Here is a 16,851-nt window from a genome sequence, read left to right on the forward strand (position 1 = left end):
CTACTGGCAAATTGGGGGTGTAAAATCGCACAAAAAAGAACACCAACCGCCGGTTAACGTCGGTGCCTAAAACGTTCCCTAATAGTTGTTGACCTTGGTTTTATCTTTAAGGAAACCTTTTATTGTGTGCTTATGATAAAAATTATATCTTCATTAGTAGATAGGCAAAAAAAAAATAAACAAATATCATTTGAAATGGCTAAAATCAGTATAAAATTGAAGCCTGAATCACTAAATGTAGTTGTCGAAATGGCCATCTTAAGGTCTACTGCAAAAGGAAACGAATTTCTGATCTAATCATTATGGCCATAAACACGGCGACAAAACAAAAGGCCATTTTAGAGTTCTTTTCTGTTCTGTTTCGAATGTGACGTCTTGCAGGTGCGAAACCTTTCGCGCGAAAACGAGTTTATTCCGGCACATGCTCGCTTTCGTACCAGCGGAACTCATTTTCACCTGTGTGGCGGCATATGCCTTTTACGAAACTGAGAGAAACTGCAACCTGGAAATAGAGACGTCAGTAATAATTTAAACTTTCACGGTAGAACTCCGCATTTATCAACATCACGTAGAGAAGTTCAGTTCTTGAGAAGACACTTTCTATATTTCCTGACAATTTGGTCATCACGAAGTCCAGGTCGTGGTTTTCATTCAGTTAACGTCTTCCCGAGCGGAACACACGAACAGTTGAATTACACCGACCAGCGCTGAGAAAATATGACGCTTATGAATCACATATTGATGTTATCTGACTTGATCACGAGAATTCAAGAGTGATGTAAGGACTGGAAAGCCAGTGAGTAGGGCCGTGTCATCAATTTTGTACCATACAAATCTAGTCGGTACCAATGTTCACCACAAACAACATTTTCACGTCTAGTAAATATCTGTTTGCGTTCTCCTGAGACGATTTTCAATCCACCAAAATGACTTTTTAGTTCTAATTTAAATGAGATTCACAGTGACCTAATCTTGGATGAAAAAATTTCTGTTTCTATGTAGTTAAGATTCCACCATATCAAATCTGTTCGAAATACGGCTTAATATCTGGAACGATATTTTCTTTTACTATCAGAATATTCCCTTCGCTTCTAGATCTAAATAGACCTTGTTTCGTAGTAAAAAGTATATCTTTTGTTCTAAGTAGAACACGCGCTTATGATGATGGTCACGGTTGACAGGAAATTTTCATTAATAACAAATGATTTAGGATCGAGACGGTGACTTAATCTTGACGTGCAATACTTTCTGTTTCCATTCGTAATTTCTACTTTATAAAGCCGCTCCGCAAGGCTAAGCCTGTCATAACGAAACACGAGAAGAGTTGAAACTAATCATGGTGCTGCTCAGCGTAACAACAGTATTCAAAGTCACCATTGCTTTGCTTGACAAAGGTCGACACTTGGCGACAGAAAAGTTAAAAGATGGCGACGTCACCGACCAACAATTTCGTAACTTTATTGTGCGTGAAATCGATGACATCAAATCAAAGCTCGATGGAATATCACGAAAGGATTTGGTAGCCAGTATCAGTTTCTTCAAGGAGGGACTTGTGTACCTCTATAAAGTGCTGGATATAAAAAACGGCGACGAAGAAGGTACTACCACAAGGACGACGGCAAAAGGAGCTGTTGCCACGGAAGGAGAGAAAGTAGAGGTCATCTTACAATCATCAGAAGCTTGTATGAAGACAGTCTTCCTTGCTAACGAAATGACAAACTTCATGATACAACTGACCGATCAAGATGTCCTGGCTTCAAGGGCGCTCTCCGACGCAAAAGACAGGTTTAAAGATGTCCGCAGGAAAGCAACAGAAGCGTTCAGCAATGAAGCTCTGAATACGGCTGACCGCATCTTAGCGATGCAGTATCGTGTTATGGCGACATTACTAGAGAAAGTTGACAATCCAGCTGAAGCTCTAGCCGCGTGTAAATTGTGTCTTGAGGAGCTGCATTCGATGACAGTGGTCCAGAAGAGTTTCAGCGTTCAGCTTAAACAAGGCTTTAAGTCTTGGTTTCACAAGGTTGAACGAAAAGAGATAATTGGCTCTGTCTGCCGGATAAATCGAGTTATTTTTGATATCAGGCGACTGGTTGGTCCTAGTGAAGGTGAAGAATTCTCCATCTGGCCTTGTATTGATATTGGAGGAGAGGAAGTTGATCCAGTGTGTGACCAAAGGTTGGTTGGCTCATCACACAAGCTCGGTATAGAGTATGTTTGTGTAGCACCATGGTCATTTGGCCAAGAGGGTGAAGAACAGCATAAGCTCAAGTCACCGCGTTGCATCGCCAGTAACACAGAAGGCCAGTTTATTGTTGTAGACCACGGTGATCGCGACGTGAAAGTGTTCGACAAAAGCGGCCAGTACTTGACCTCTACCTGTCTTCCGATTAACGACACCAACAGGTTCATAATTCAAGGCATAACGACCGACCAGGAAGACAACATGTACTTACTGGTCAGCTGGTATATACAGAGAGAACTGGGAAGTCTCGTGTGCGTGTTTGATAAGCACGCCAAGCTCAATCACAAGTTTAACCTGAAGGAAGGGTGCCGCGGCTTTCTTATAACAGTGAACATCAATGACAGAGTGATCGTAGCGGTGGAAAAATCGCAGCACATGCAAGTATACGACACGAACGGACAGTTTGTTCAGAGTTTCGGTGAAAAAATATTGAAACATCCTTGTGACATGACTTCTGCTAGTGATGGCTGTGTCATGGTTTTGGAACACGATTACTGTGTTCACATATTTAGTGCAAATGGCGACCACCTTTCTCGATTCACATTGAATGAATCCAAACCGCATCATCCTCGTTTTATAGCTTTCTTCCGGGCAACTGAGCATGCTCTCGTTTTGTCGGTGGAGTACAGTCATGATTCTGGTGTAAAATACCCAAGAACGCTGCATGTTTACACCAAACATGGTCAGTGTGTTCGCAACATTCATCTGGATAAAGAATCCATGACAATTCGTATTGATTCACGAGGAATGACAGTCACTAATGACGGACGCTTGGCGATGTGTGTATTTGAGGAAAGTGTAAACAAATCCAAAGTGTATATTTTGTAAGAGAAAAAAAAAAACATTCACACACATGCGACAAAAACTGTTGGACAAAGTTTGCTATATTTTCTTTTTCATTGAAGAGAAATCCACAATTTTTTTAACTTTTATGTAAATTTTGATACGTTATAGTTTTATGTATTCTCAAGCTATGTGTCGCGACAGGACGTCACATTTGACGCCCGAGGATATGGTTGATGAAACTGAAACAAGTGATTCATTCGTTTAATACGAATTTAATATGCATAGTTTACATATAGACATATTAATACCTGTATCCACGCACAGTGTAGTAAACTCTTAACGAAACAGTAAGATTATGTCAACAAAGTTTTGCGAGGAGCCAACGAAGCTATACTGAATTTCCAATAAACAGGTTATGGTATTTGATACTTTTCTTTCTGCAAGTATGGAGTGTTTACGGTCAGAACGGTTTTCACTCGAGTATCGAAAGTAATTTCATTCGCATTTGTTTTGGTCTGATAACATTCCCAATTACTAAACAAAGCGATGACTCCAAAACCTCGCATCACTTTGCATCCAATTGCTATCAGAAGTAAAACCAAAACCTCGCTCGCACACGTTTTCCCGCGCTTCGGGCCAGCTATATATATTTTCTCTGAGTTTTGATTGGTTCAATGGATTGTCTGACTGTAATTGTGATTTGATTACCGAAGATTTTGGCTTTACGGTAATCAATCTAGAACTGCTCATATGTGGTGTAACACTATAGGGTGACTAGAGTGATAAAATAAATGTTACAGAACTTTTAAGGGACGATGATTGAGAATCTACAAGATGCGAAAGTTGGTCTAAAAATGCTGAGTTGTCTGCCGACAAGTCAGTAAAACACGGCTACTAACATATTGGTTAATTCTCCAAAGAGACGATGAAGACTGAGAGTTTATTTACCAAGCAGACCTTATTCCTTTGCGAACTGATCCCTCAAGTTATTTTTAGATCACTCCCAGCTTTAGAGATCCCAAAAGGACTTAGAAAAAGCCGACCCTGAAACGCAAATTTCACCCTCCTGAACAGCCCGAGTGACTTTACGTGCATTTACAACTTTGAGAATAAAGCCTACATAAGAACAAACATGCAAGGAACACAAGCTTAATAACTATACTTGAAGATTATTCATCATAAGAATTAAGAGCAGCTCTTTCGTCTTTTCTAAGCCCATTCGCGTAAACATACACGTATAATATGTATACCTAAATGAAATTCAATTGAAATTAAAATAAAATGGTACCACAGTTGGGTTGGCAGTTCATCTTGTGTGGCCGTCTGGCTAAGGGTGTAGTTTTAAAAAGAACTGCTGTTGGTGACTGACGTTTTGACAACCTGAGCAGAAGTCATCTTCACTAAGAGCATCTGAGAGTCAAGTGAAAGTATTTGACAGTCGATGTTGTTATAAGTCTGATCTTCTCGGGAAAACAAAAACGATAGGTGGTTCTCTTAGTAGAGTAAAGGTCAGTAAAATGAATAAATTTGGTTCCTACTTTTCGAGAGTCCATTATTCCAATATTTGAATGCCTATTCAAGGCATTCGATTCGTAAAGGAGCAGCACAAATAAACGGCAAATGATAAACAGACGATATTGTCAAGATTACCATGACGATATTCCACGTCATCATCCATCACCATCGTTATCAACGTCATTGTCAGTGTTGTCACTACCACTGTAATAGATTGCAAGTACTCATTGTTAAGAAAACTGAACGAGAAGGAACGAAAGCGAGTTCTGCGGGAAAGGAAGATGCGTGAAGAAGTTGAATCAAACTCTCATTGTCCTTCTGTTCCTGTAACTCCATGTATTCTCGCAAAGGAAAAGAAGTATTTCCATTACCATCATAGACTTGGATATTTCACTCCCTCAATCCACAGTTTTCTTCAGTAGCGGTACGGCAGTTTGAGAAGACGAGTTTTTGTGAGACGATCTCTTTTTAGTTCGCATGTATGCTTTTCCTGATCTGAAGAGACCTCCACTGACATCACGTGGTTTCTTCCTTTGATCGTCCGTCGTGAACACCCAGTGATTGTAAACAAACGATAGCAGCAGCTTGCTCAGCGGCTTTTTTACTGCATTCCCTGAAGCGACACAATAATAACAGCGGTATTACTACGGACAAATAATTCAGAAAATCTCGCGTGTTCAGGATTAACCCACAATACAGACCAGCATTTGTATTCTGACCTCCAGAATATAATACAACAGAGTCGTTGTTTTGGAACTTAAAAGTATTATTTCATCTTTGAGATCATATCATACAGACTGATATGATAAAGCTACAACAAACATCCTGTCACATGTAACTTAAGTGCATTTGATGCACGACCCCAACGAACTCAGACAGAAAAAAACAACGAAACGAAAACAGCCAGATTTAAGCTTGAGAATCAGTTTTCATCAATCTCGTTCTAAACCCTGCAAATGGTTAAACACTTGGTACAAGTTTAAGTGAGACTGAAGTCCTTTAACAAGTCATTCGCTTTGTTCATGTACATCGATCGACCCACTCAACAATTAAGAACACAGTCGAGCGAGGGATCGTCTGAGAAGACCCCAGAAGAAAGCAATCCTTGTTACGTTGTAAAGAATAATAACTTGTTTCATTAAACACTTATAACAAGGATTCTGCAAAAGATGATAATAATGAATCACAGGAATCAGAAGTGTCGAGATTTAAATTTAAAAATCTAGATTATCAAAACTTCCTACCATTCTGTCGAAGAATATTTCTTGTCACCCACAAGTACAATACTCTTAAACCATCTGTCCTCCTCCCTTTCAATCTAGGGAAAAAAAGAGACAATTATCTCAACTTTTTTACGCAAAATATTTCTTCCACGTAATGCCACACAGAAGGAACTTTGAATAGGCTAGATATTACGTTAATTTAACTTACCATTTCGTAAGAGGGTTGCTTGATACCGTTGCGCCTGAAGAGAAGAAACAAAAGATGTATTTGATATCGGCGGAAACATAATTTTCTCTTACTTTGTTGGTGTTTGGGACAACTGGCAAACGCGCCTGCATTAATTTAGCACGTCAAATACGTTCACATTACTATGTGTCTGTATTTGAAAAGAACTCCGCTTGTTTCATTGAGTGGAATCAATGAAAAAAAAGAAAGAAAGAAAGAAACGAGAATATACATGTACTTCTGTCTTGGGACAGAATTTCAATAGCACACTTGAAAACCTCAACCTCTGTTAAGAATGCAATTCACGCCACAAAAAAATAGTTCAAAGTTTTACCGTGTCCAATCCATAAGGACTGTTTTAGGCGTGACACCACTGGAGTAAATTTTTCTACAAAGAAACAAAAGCCAGATGTTAACAGGACCGTTTGGCATGTTGATACAAGTGTCGGGGATTGTGCGAACTGAAGAGGAATCCACAGCTCAGCTTTCCTACCATCATCTGGAAGTTGAAGCTGCTCATTGTACAGAATGGTTTTGTTCCAATACCGTCATATTTAGTGATAAAAAAGAGCACGGGTGCTCAGAAATATCCGGCATCCAATTTTTGTTTCCGTTATAGAAGCGTAATAAGATTGTCATGAGAATCAAAAGAACATTGTTCTCAGCATTCTAAAGCACAGTTTGTTTCATGTGCACTAATAATATACTCGCAAAAAGTTCAGCATCCTGATTGGCTGAGAGCAATTCAATGAATTCCAAACAATGAAAGATGAAATTTGTTGCAAAAAGTTGAAATTTAGAGCAGAAAATTGAAAAAAATTGTATTATATTATTATCAAGTAATCATGCAAATAGTTTTTCTCTTCCAATTTGAAATAAATAAGCACTCGGGCTAGTGTAATTTGAAAAGTTTACTTTTGCTCATTTATCTCAAATTGAACAAGAAAGAAGATCATTTGATTACTTAGACAAAGTTTAAAACAACTATTTTATGCTCAACAATTGCTTGCCTAGAAAAGTTTGTAGCCAAAATTATACCTGAGATATTTGACCTTCATTTCAGTAATTTCACTTAATGTATCTGACAATTTTCTTTTCTTGTTCTTCTCATTCTGCAGAAAAAAAAAAAAAAAAATGAGAATTACTCTTAAAACAGGAAACAGCATACACTGTTTGATCCTGAGACAATGATGTTTTGTGGCATCAATTTTTTCACAATGTATTTTTTTTTTCTTTCATAATGATTATGAACTGATGGCTAGAGTAATTTCTGTTTATCGCAAACATCTCACCTCATCCTTTTCAATGGTTTCCATTAACACTTTCCTCCTCTGAAGTACCGTTTCATAATAAGGGACAAGATTCCATATTTCACTGAAACAGATAAGATAAAAAAAAAAGAAAAAAAAACCATTTATTCGACACGGGCCGTATTATTGAACAACACAACGTACAAGAGAAAGACACTGAAAAGAAAATGAGATACTCGGCCCTAGGTCCATTACTCGGCTGATGATTTAGTTATTAGCCGTTTCAGCTCTCTTTGGCCTCGTCCACACGTATCCGGATATTTTGGAATCCGCAACTTTTTCTTTCCAGATTCAAAAATTTCCCCGTCCACACGTAGCAAAAATATCCGGATTCGCTGCCGAATTCGCCGGATGCGTGTGGACGGAAGCCGTATCCGGAAAGAAAACGTTGCGGATTCAAAAATATCCGGATACGTGTGGACGGGGCCTTACCAGATTTCTCGCATATCACTTGTGTGCAGCATCTGCCTTGCTTCTGTCGAGGTGGTGTCTTCATGCAACAGTCGTTGAAGACAGTATTTTGTATTTCCAAAGTTATTGTCAAAGTCCACAGCCTGGAGAAAGAAACAAAAACAACAGAAAGAGCTATTACAACTAAAAAAGGAGATATTTACACAAGTGAATTATTTCGTGATTTTTTCAAATACTCACGACATTTGATTTTACCATTTACCACAAAGGGAGGCAGAAGTTAACGCGATCGCTGCATCTATCCACAAAATATCTCGGTCCATAACTTAGTTACCTTTAATGTTCACTTTTCCAAGAATTTTACCTGACTCAAAGTTCATTGTTTTTGACGCCATTTTGGATGTTTGACTGAATTCGACATAATTTGGAAAGCCGAGAGCGTGTTAAGCAGACAATGAAATTCACTCGCCAATGTGCACAGACAACATATAACAGTCCTAAGACAAATCTGTTTCTGTCTCAAGTGGACCAATTCCAATATTCACTGTATCTGTTATGAACAGCATAATGCCGTTTGTTGTCTTTAAAGATTTTCCCAGGATGAATAGGAGAGTCAAAAAACTGAAGTAATCGACAAGATTGACTTTTCCTGAAAGTTTTAAAACAATTGAATGTTCGATTTGATTGTTACTTACCAGTTTAATGTACTCTGTTATAACTTGAGTAGCGGGCAAGCGGCCCTCTTTCCTACGAAGGAAAACGGAGTAAATATGAATTTCTGGACCTGTGTAAAAAGTGGTTCAGTAAGTTAAGACTCCCCAATAAACGTTTTACTGTGGACTGCTCAGGGTCCAGCAAAGCAAAACAGTATTCGTGGTCACCATGGAACAATATGTTAGGACTTACTCTATAATTCATCACAGAATCACAAAAATAAAACAGCAACCCGACTTCAACAACAATATGAACGTTTAGTCTTAAAGGGATTAATTTGTCAGGCAACTTTACCTGAAAACTGACGGATTCCACTGCGCTGCTCTCGCCAGCATCACAGAAGAACAGCCTGTCTCTTGTCGACATTTTTCAATGTCGTCGAATGTTTTCACCATCAAAGAGACGCCATTGGCAATCACAGGTATAGAGACGGCCTTTGCAACTTCTAGTATCACGTTCGTGTGCACTGGATCTCGGGACCGCTCGTGCTTTTCTCTGCACAACATTAAATTTTGATCGTAAGTAACACGCACTCTGTTTGTTTGGAACTAAATGCGCTAGTAATTAATTAATACAATGGGTCTGAATGGCATACTATGAAACACATGTATTCCAAGAGGGACGTAATTCTTCAGTGTGCGAGTCTTTAGGCAAGTGTGCACACAAAGAAAAATCAAGTCATGAATAGGATATACACAGAACATCGCATAACTAAACATTTTAACCCATATGCCTTCTTAATGTACATAGAGATAGGTAATTAACGGGCAAAGTACAAAAAGACGCAGCTTTGACTGAAAATACAGCAAAAACTTGTAAAGATTTGAACTTCACCGTATCCGGTTCAGATTCAGGCTTCTGTGTGCTTTTAGAATATACCACCATAAAAGAATGGCATAAACAAGTCAGTTGTCATCTACTAGCTGAGGCAATTGTAAATTCAAAGGTGTTTCGTTCACTATTCTCGAGTTTTCGGTTGCTGTTTGGCAAATTCCCTCTCTCGTAAGGTTTCATTTAACAAATAGAAAGTTGAATTGTGTTAATCGTTTATTTCAAGTTTTCTCGCACAATCTGAATCGAACTGATGAAAAATAATCGCTGGTCTTGGCGAGGGCTGGAGGCCGTGCTGAATGTCGGGAAACTTTCGTGAAAACAATTCGAGAAATACCGCAGAATATGCAACGACTTTTTAGCCTCCTGATGGGCTGTATTTTCTGAGGCATGAGATAACCGTGATAATGACATATCGTTGCATTTTGCATGCACTTAATGTTTGGTCTATTTCTTAAAGGAAGCAGAACACTAGCGTTCTTGTTTATTTTACAGCGGACAATAAAGCTGCTGACGATTTAATAGTCGGTTTGATTTTCAATCCCCTCCAATTGCATCGAACAATGTCGACACATATGCCTTTTTCTATTTCTAAACAAAAAAAAATTGGTGACGCAATTGCCGTGATGTTTGTAACAAATGTGCATCAAATTTGGGATAAAAGGTTGTAGTTGAACGAGGAATTGTGCAGCGACCTTACCTGCCATGGACTGCCAGAGCAACGATACCGGTACTTTCCACCAGTTTAGCAAAAGCGATTGTCTCTTCAATCTTCAGAGATGAATAAGAAGTCACACAGCCGGAGAGTAAGTAATTTTTAAGGCCTAGCTAGGGACTAAAAATGTTAATTGCCTATTTTACAGCTGTATTGACTTTTCGTCACAGTTGGGTATACTTTCCGTAATTCTTTAAGCACTTACTTATGAATACAGTTTTTGTATTTCTTGCCATTTTGCTTGATTGTCAATTTGGTGTGTTTTATCATCGTTAAAGATTCCTTACATGTTTACTGTACAATGTACGTCCACTTTGAATTCTTATGCTACCGTGAAATGAGAAGTAAACTGTCCCTTAACCAACCGAGAAAATGAAGTTGGAGATGACGAAAGAGGTCTGTCAAAGAGGTCTGAGATCGTATTGAATCTTTGAGCCCCAGATTTCTTTCAGGTTCCTTTACAATTACTTACAGCTATTAAATCACAAGGCCAACATAACAGCATCATACAATGGTAATTCCTTCACTTCAAAATGATTTTGAAGACCTCAAAATGACTGATGGTATTAAAACTATTTTCCATAAATGTTTCGAACAGACAGACGTACCGTGGGCAAAATTCGTATTTTGCAGGTCACTGGCTTTGAAACTCCTTGCACAAGTGTTGTAAGGATCTGCAAGAAATTAACACCATTACATGTACATGTTCATGTAATGTGACGGAAGCAATACTTGAAAGAAGTGATTAGATTAAATTCACTCTGAAATACAAATTCAAAGGTGTACATGTACATTGTAATATAAGTTTCACAAAGTCACAGTGACAAGGCTTCAAAAGCGAATTAATAATTTACATTTGCCCATCAATATAAGTACAATAATTTTATGTTTTTGAATTTTGAACATTTTACACTATTCAGTGGAATGTGATCTCGGCAAGCTGCAATGAACTTTTCAAACACTTCTCAAGTTATCGTTCAATGATACAATACATGGTGCTTTTGAAAGTAACACAGCCTAAAATGTCATCAGTCTGTACTCACCTTGTAAACATTCTCTGGTTGAGTTAACAGAGCTGCTCCCATTCCTCCCTGCAATGAAAATCCAACACTTTAAATTGTCAATAGACAGAGTCACAGCCTAACATTCCAACATTTGGAACACCATGAATCTTCAAGTCTGTTTGTGCTTAGTCCTCTTCATCAGTTTTATTATTAAATTTCTCAAAATTTTAAGCAAGTGGACAACAGCAGTTAAAAGGATACACTGTACACTTCCAATTGAAGACATCTTCTACTCACCAGGTCACGAATAACATTGTCTGGACATGATTTTCAATAATATTCAAATTACAAATAAATTTAACTCCAATGCAGGGTAGGAAAAAAATTTTGTAATCCAGTTGCCCAGTGGGCCTGAGTACATTTCAGTTTTCAGTTGCCACCCAATAGGTGTGGCATGCAATGTTCATGCCTGATCAACTACATCATTTACCATGTCCTTTATTAGTAGTGCCAGACTTCTCTAGTGCCGAACATCCAATATGGCAGCCAACATGGTGATCAGATGGTGAATGCAAGCATAGTATGCTTGGATTTTAAATGAATCTATGCTTTCAATTCATTGTTTAGCTCATCTCTCAGTCTTAAGTTTTGAAATTGTTTTTGATTGGAAATTATCACTAAGACTACTGAGGCTAATTTCACTGGCCCACTGGACATCCAAGCTTCCAGATTCACTTGCCCAAGAGCCAAATTTACTTGCCCCAGGCAACTGGACCTGGGTTTTTTCCTGCCCTGCAATGAGTTCAATATTATCTTGTTTACCTTCACTGAATAATCTTTAGGACAACCCATATTGACATCAATTCCAGCCACATCATTTTCCCTTTAACACAATTGACCAAATAAACTTATAAAAAAGATTCATCCTCACATATGAAAGAAGTAAAGGTCTTATGGTTTGTGCATTGGATTCTGCATCAAGCAGTCCGGGTTTGAGCCCTGGCTGGGGTCACTGTACTGTATTCTTGGGCAACACATTTAACTCTCACACTGCCTCTCTTCTTGCAGGAGTATAACAATTGGTTGCAGTGAATTTACTGCTAGGGGTAGCCCTGCAATAGACAACAGAGCATCCCATCCAGGGGGAGGGGAGAGTAGAATGAAGTGAGCAACACCATTGCTCAGTTCATTCTGTAGAAACCAGAGATAAGCTCTGGTTCAAATGCTGATTATTATGTCATGATGACATTTTGGTTTCAGTTTCTCTAAACAGACGTTTCTATAATGGCAACAAAGACCAGATCAAGGCATCATTGATCTGCAAGATATTTTGTAATACCCAAACTCTTCAATAATACAAGTAGTCATTTTTTAAAATTATTATCAATACATGTAACTATTGATCACTGAGTATGTTTTCCACAATTAAAACAAGGCCTTAAACTTAACTTGACTACTAGTTACCATTTTGTAGGCTGCTGTATTAATTACTACAGTATCATGTACTTTCATTTAGGTATAAAATTTATGATTTACTATATTAAGTTACTTACACAAGTTTCGCAGCTTTCAGAGCTCTTTCTGGATCTGCTGTACCCTAGATAACAAGAAAACAAAAACCTGATTGTAGTGATTGACATTGACAATTTGCAAATTCAAAATTAATGATAAGGTTGAGCTAAAAATAATCAGGCACAGCACACAAATTTCATCCCCAGTTTGGCTCAGAAGCATGGTCAATTTTCATTTTAAAATAATATCAACTTAAAAAGAGATATAATTTATTATGCTAACTAGCACTGTATAGATGAAATAAGAGTTAATATTCTAAGTTGCAAGCCACAAACCATTTGGAAGACAACATGTGGTTTTTCTGCTTCACAAGTCCTAAACACCACTGTCCCATCAGTGAGAACAAAATCGATTGTGCCAAGAGTGTCTGACAAGAACAAATAATGCACAAAACAAAAACTTATCTTTCCATAATAATATTGTTCAATTGATGGAACAATCATAACCAAATTGAGGCTTGAACTGATTTAACCGAAATATTTTTTTGGGGGAAGTCCTTTGGCAGCTTTTTCACATGATACATTGTAGTCTTGTTACAGTGTACATGTAGTTAGAGCTAGTGTCTTTGTGATGCCAATATTGCATTAGTGTCAGAGACAAAACTGCCAATATGGCAACCACATTTTATGAGAAATGGAGGGAATTACTTGTTTAATTCACTTACTGTTTTCAATACGTGTTGTCTTGAGAATTTTGAAATCAATTATCTCCTAAAAATAGAAGAAAATTGTTTAACATGCATGTATTTTTGTGTCACAGTATTGAGCCAGTCATAAAGAATGGAGGGGTACATGCTCTAAAGGGCATTATAGGTAATCAGGGCAAGATTGCAAAGAAACAAAGTGGCAAAATATATGTTTTCTTCATATTTCCATGCTGAGTTTCATTTTCAAGGAGAAACTTTTACTGTAAATAGAGAGACCCCTTTTCTACATTTACTAGAAGTGTTTTTCAGTCAATTGAGCTAGGCATTAGCCTACTTATCAGAGTAACAGAGATGTTATTTTTGTGGCTTAAGCGGTTAAGACTTCATCAAATCATTTGGTTTTAACCATAAAAAAATTCCTACGCCCACAACAGTCACTTGATCGGCTCAAAAATGCTGGTAAATCTAGAGCAGGGGTTTCTGTCTACGTTTTATGTTTGGTCTCCAAATGTGAAATCAGAACAGAAATATAAAGATAAACATTTGTTTTATGGGTCTGTTTCTTTGCTGTGGCTATACTACAATGTATGTCCAGCAGCCAGACAAGCCTTTTAATATATTCCATGTCGGGCATAATAACAAAAATAACACTGCAGCAGGCAACCTCAAGAAGAATCAAACCTGGGTCGCCAGCATGGCAAGCAATACTCATGACCACTGCACCACCACAACTGGCTAACAGTTTCCGGAATTTTTTAAGTATATATAGTGTTACCGTAAGCATTATAGAGAGTGTTCATTGTCGTGCAATAAAAACTAAAATCAAAAACCATTCAGTGGATAAAGTCAAGAAATTGTGATGTTATAGACGATAAATAAAGAAGACAGTTCTCCTAGTTTAAGGTGTATGCATTATCCCAAAGTTGACATATTCATCTAAATGTTCTGTGCAAAATTATAGAGCCTAATATGGAGCCGCCATGTTGGAGGACCTCCTAAGTCCTCCAATATGGCGGCTGGAAAATAGTGTAAACATCTGGAACTTACTTTGGCTATCTAGTCAACTGACTACATGTTGTCATGTATCTGAACCAAACCAAAAAACATTTACAAAAGCACTTTTCCTAATACTTCAACTCCTAAAATGGCTAAAAATCACGAGATAAATGTATCTTTTTCAACAAACGTAATCTTAGCTTTATGTCACGCACCGCCATGAATCCAAAATTGAAAATGCACTGGTTTCCAAATGAAGGATGCACTGAGCTGGAAAGTTGTAAACAGATATAAATTTAGTACCTCTTATGCCTGATGAGGATAAAACCTTAAGGGACTCCTTAGTTTTGGATTTGAGAATTTGATAACATCACATGAACACTCTCTATTGAAAGCTAACCATAAACAGGCTAACCAGAGAGCTATTGAGGCTAACCGGACTGCTTTTTAGGCTGACCTGAGTGCTTTTTAGGCTAACCAGTGCTTTTCAGACTAACAGGAGTGCTATTTAGCCTAACCTACAAAAAGCTTTTGACTGCTGGCCATTTAGTCTATGTTTACTGCTAAATCCTGGTATACCATGTGCGGGGCTCACCAAAATTCACACTACAGTGGAAATAGTGAAGTATTCAGCCATATAACAGGGATTTGATATTATTAACTGAAATTTTTAAAAAATAACGTAATTTTGACTGCTGGACACGGAGTATTTTGAAAAACCTGCCCAGCTGCCAGACATATAGACAGAGCGTTGCTTCGTTGTAAATTTGCTCTGATTACCCATAATGCCCCTTAGAGCATGAACTCTTCTATTTAAACTTTCACCTCACTTTACTGGTTTAAATGTTGTAGTCATGATGTTCATGAATGTGACAGAATCGGATCTCTACTCTTACCTCAGCGTATACAATATCAGCACCATATTTGAGAGCAAGCAGTCTCGTAGGCAAAGTACCAATTCGAACCATTGGTGCTAAAATGACTTTTCCCTCATAACATAGACTCATCTTTACGTCATTTGTTTTTTCCTAAAGCAAATAAAAGACACAAGACAGAGAAAATACCTATAACCTAGTGTTTCTGATAAACACGTAGCCACGTGATTTTACTCACAAAAATGGAACAGATAGATTCATCAGATCCTATCAGTTATTCAAGGAACAGAAGGAAGCAAGCTGACTAGCTGGAAAGCTGCTATGACTAATGTGTTCTGAATATCCTGTCTTTCTCTATATAGTTCATCCCATGGATGCATCCGTTACTTACCACCTCTTACTCGTAGACAAGCAACCGGCATTGCCATTCAAATACTGAACTCATGGCACGCCGGCTTTCTCTGTTGTGTCCGCCATCTTGAATTAGTTGCGAGAGGACTGGTGCTTACTGGGTCAAGGCCCCCATCGTCCACCAATTTAAAGATCACATAAAACGCCTAAAACGACACCATAAAAATTCATCGTGGCTGGCTGACCAAAAATTTATATACCATTCCTAAGTTGTGTTGGTCTCTTCTGACGGCTAACTTAGGAATTTTGGGTTTTATTTAGCGAAGAAAAAGTTTTGGCTATCATTCAAATTTAAATTTAATTTGACCATGGGTAACCCGAAAATACTGACCCCCGGTCCGGTCCGCGGACCCCCACAGCGGACCGGGTCCGCGCACCACCCTACGGACCAGTCCATGGACTACCCCTACGGACCTCCTCTACGGACCACCCTAAAATGGTGTAAAAATAATAAATAAAAATTTCACTTATGAGTTGTCTAATAGATTCAGACTCGTGTCAGTGATTTTAATAATAATAATAATAATAATAATAATAATAATAATAATAATAATAATAATAATAATAATGGCATTTCGGGCAGTATATCCACAGGGTGGCTCTTCGCCTACCCGATGCTAACTAAATTACAATTGTAAAAAGATTAAAAGATATCTAAGAATTTATATCTATATGTAAACGAGATAAAATTGTGTTTTAAGATATGCTAAAATAAATAAATGAATAAATAAATAATTAAAATTATGCCAGGTGTTCTAAAGCTCTCTTAAAAATAATGTTTTTGGTGTCTTTACAAAATTTAATATAGTCTTGGCAGCACCTCACGTTGCTGGGCAACGTGTTAAATAAACTTGCAGTCTGGTCCTGTAGAGTATTATTAATTAAAGATCTCTCTAACTGAATGCTGTTACTAGATCTTAAGCATCTTTCGTGTTGAAATACATTAAGTTTCAGATAACTTGGCCAATATGGGTTGTGAAGGGCTTTGTGAGTTGCCTTAAGTAGGTTCCATTCGCGTTGTTCCTTTACGGGAAGCCATTTGAGTTTCGTAAGGATGTCTTCGGATGACACAAATCTACCAAGCACAAAACTAGCTGTAGCCTTTTGTACTCTCTGGAGACGTTTCATTAAATAATCTGGGAGTGAGTGGTATACTATGTCATTATAATATAGCTTGCTTAGAACCAGTGCCTGTGCCAAATTCTTTTTGATATGGAAAGGCAGGATGTTCTTTAACTTCCTTAGGGTTGTTAGAGTAGCATAGCAGGACGCTGCTACTTGTCTGACATTTCCTTCCCAGTTCAGATGCTCATGGATGTGAGACCCCAATAATTTAGTGGTGGTCACTCGTTCCAAGGGGATGCTGTTGAT

At 38.0% G+C, this 16,851-nt stretch overlaps 2 protein-coding genes across 5 annotated transcripts; one reads left to right on the plus strand and one right to left on the minus strand.

Moving 5' to 3' along the window:
- The first annotated feature begins 810 nt into the window (after positions 1-810).
- On the plus strand, positions 811-3,073 carry LOC145465454 (uncharacterized). The gene has a single exon (XM_081449231.1). It carries the CDS (start codon positions 1,337-1,339, stop codon positions 3,071-3,073), a length of 1,737 nt encoding a protein of 578 aa, XP_081305357.1. The 5' UTR covers positions 811-1,336.
- A 1,976-nt stretch (positions 3,074-5,049) lies between these two features.
- LOC145465455 (tRNA-dihydrouridine(20) synthase [NAD(P)+]-like) lies at positions 5,050-15,848 on the minus strand. 4 transcript variants are annotated; one of them, XM_081449233.1, is made up of 18 exons: positions 15,461-15,848; positions 15,091-15,222; positions 13,217-13,262; positions 12,828-12,919; positions 12,534-12,577; positions 11,803-11,863; positions 11,020-11,067; positions 10,585-10,650; positions 9,962-10,032; positions 8,725-8,925; positions 8,412-8,463; positions 7,738-7,859; positions 7,288-7,369; positions 7,034-7,107; positions 6,330-6,383; positions 5,978-6,011; positions 5,791-5,864; positions 5,050-5,159 (listed from the first exon to the last, which is right to left on the minus strand). In XM_081449233.1, exons 2-18 carry the CDS (start codon positions 15,199-15,201, stop codon positions 5,063-5,065), a joined length of 1,329 nt encoding a protein of 442 aa, XP_081305359.1. In that variant the 5' UTR covers positions 15,202-15,222; positions 15,461-15,848; the 3' UTR covers positions 5,050-5,062. The 4 variants fall into 4 exon arrangements, with proteins under 4 accessions (XP_081305359.1, XP_081305360.1, XP_081305358.1 ...); XM_081449234.1 differs by lacking the exon at positions 15,461-15,848 and adding an exon at positions 14,410-14,464 and having other exon boundaries at positions 15,091-15,201; XM_081449232.1 differs by having other exon boundaries at positions 15,091-15,848.
- Between the last annotated feature and the right edge of the window lie 1,003 nt (positions 15,849-16,851).

This window comes from Orbicella franksi, chromosome 13 (assembly GCF_964199315.1).
Source record: "Orbicella franksi chromosome 13, jaOrbFran1.1, whole genome shotgun sequence".
Taxonomy (NCBI): domain Eukaryota; kingdom Metazoa; phylum Cnidaria; class Anthozoa; order Scleractinia; family Merulinidae; genus Orbicella; species Orbicella franksi.

Bases quoted from the DNA above. Each gene is read 5' to 3' on its own strand.
- LOC145465455 (XM_081449233.1), bottom strand. From the start codon at position 15,201: ATGAGTCTATGTTATGAGGGAAAAGTCATTTTAGCACCAATGGTTCGA. The intron at 8,464-8,724 runs GTAAAGTTGCCT...TTTCCTTCGTAG, and splicing joins TGGAATCCGTCAGTTTTCAG to GAAAGAGGGCCGCTTGCCCG. The intron at 5,160-5,790 runs GTAGGAAGTTTT...GTGTCGCTTCAG, and splicing joins AAATATTCTTCGACAGAATG to GGAATGCAGTAAAAAAGCCG.
- LOC145465454 (XM_081449231.1), top strand. From the start codon at position 1,337: ATGGTGCTGCTCAGCGTAACAACAGTATTCAAAGTCACCATTGCTTTG.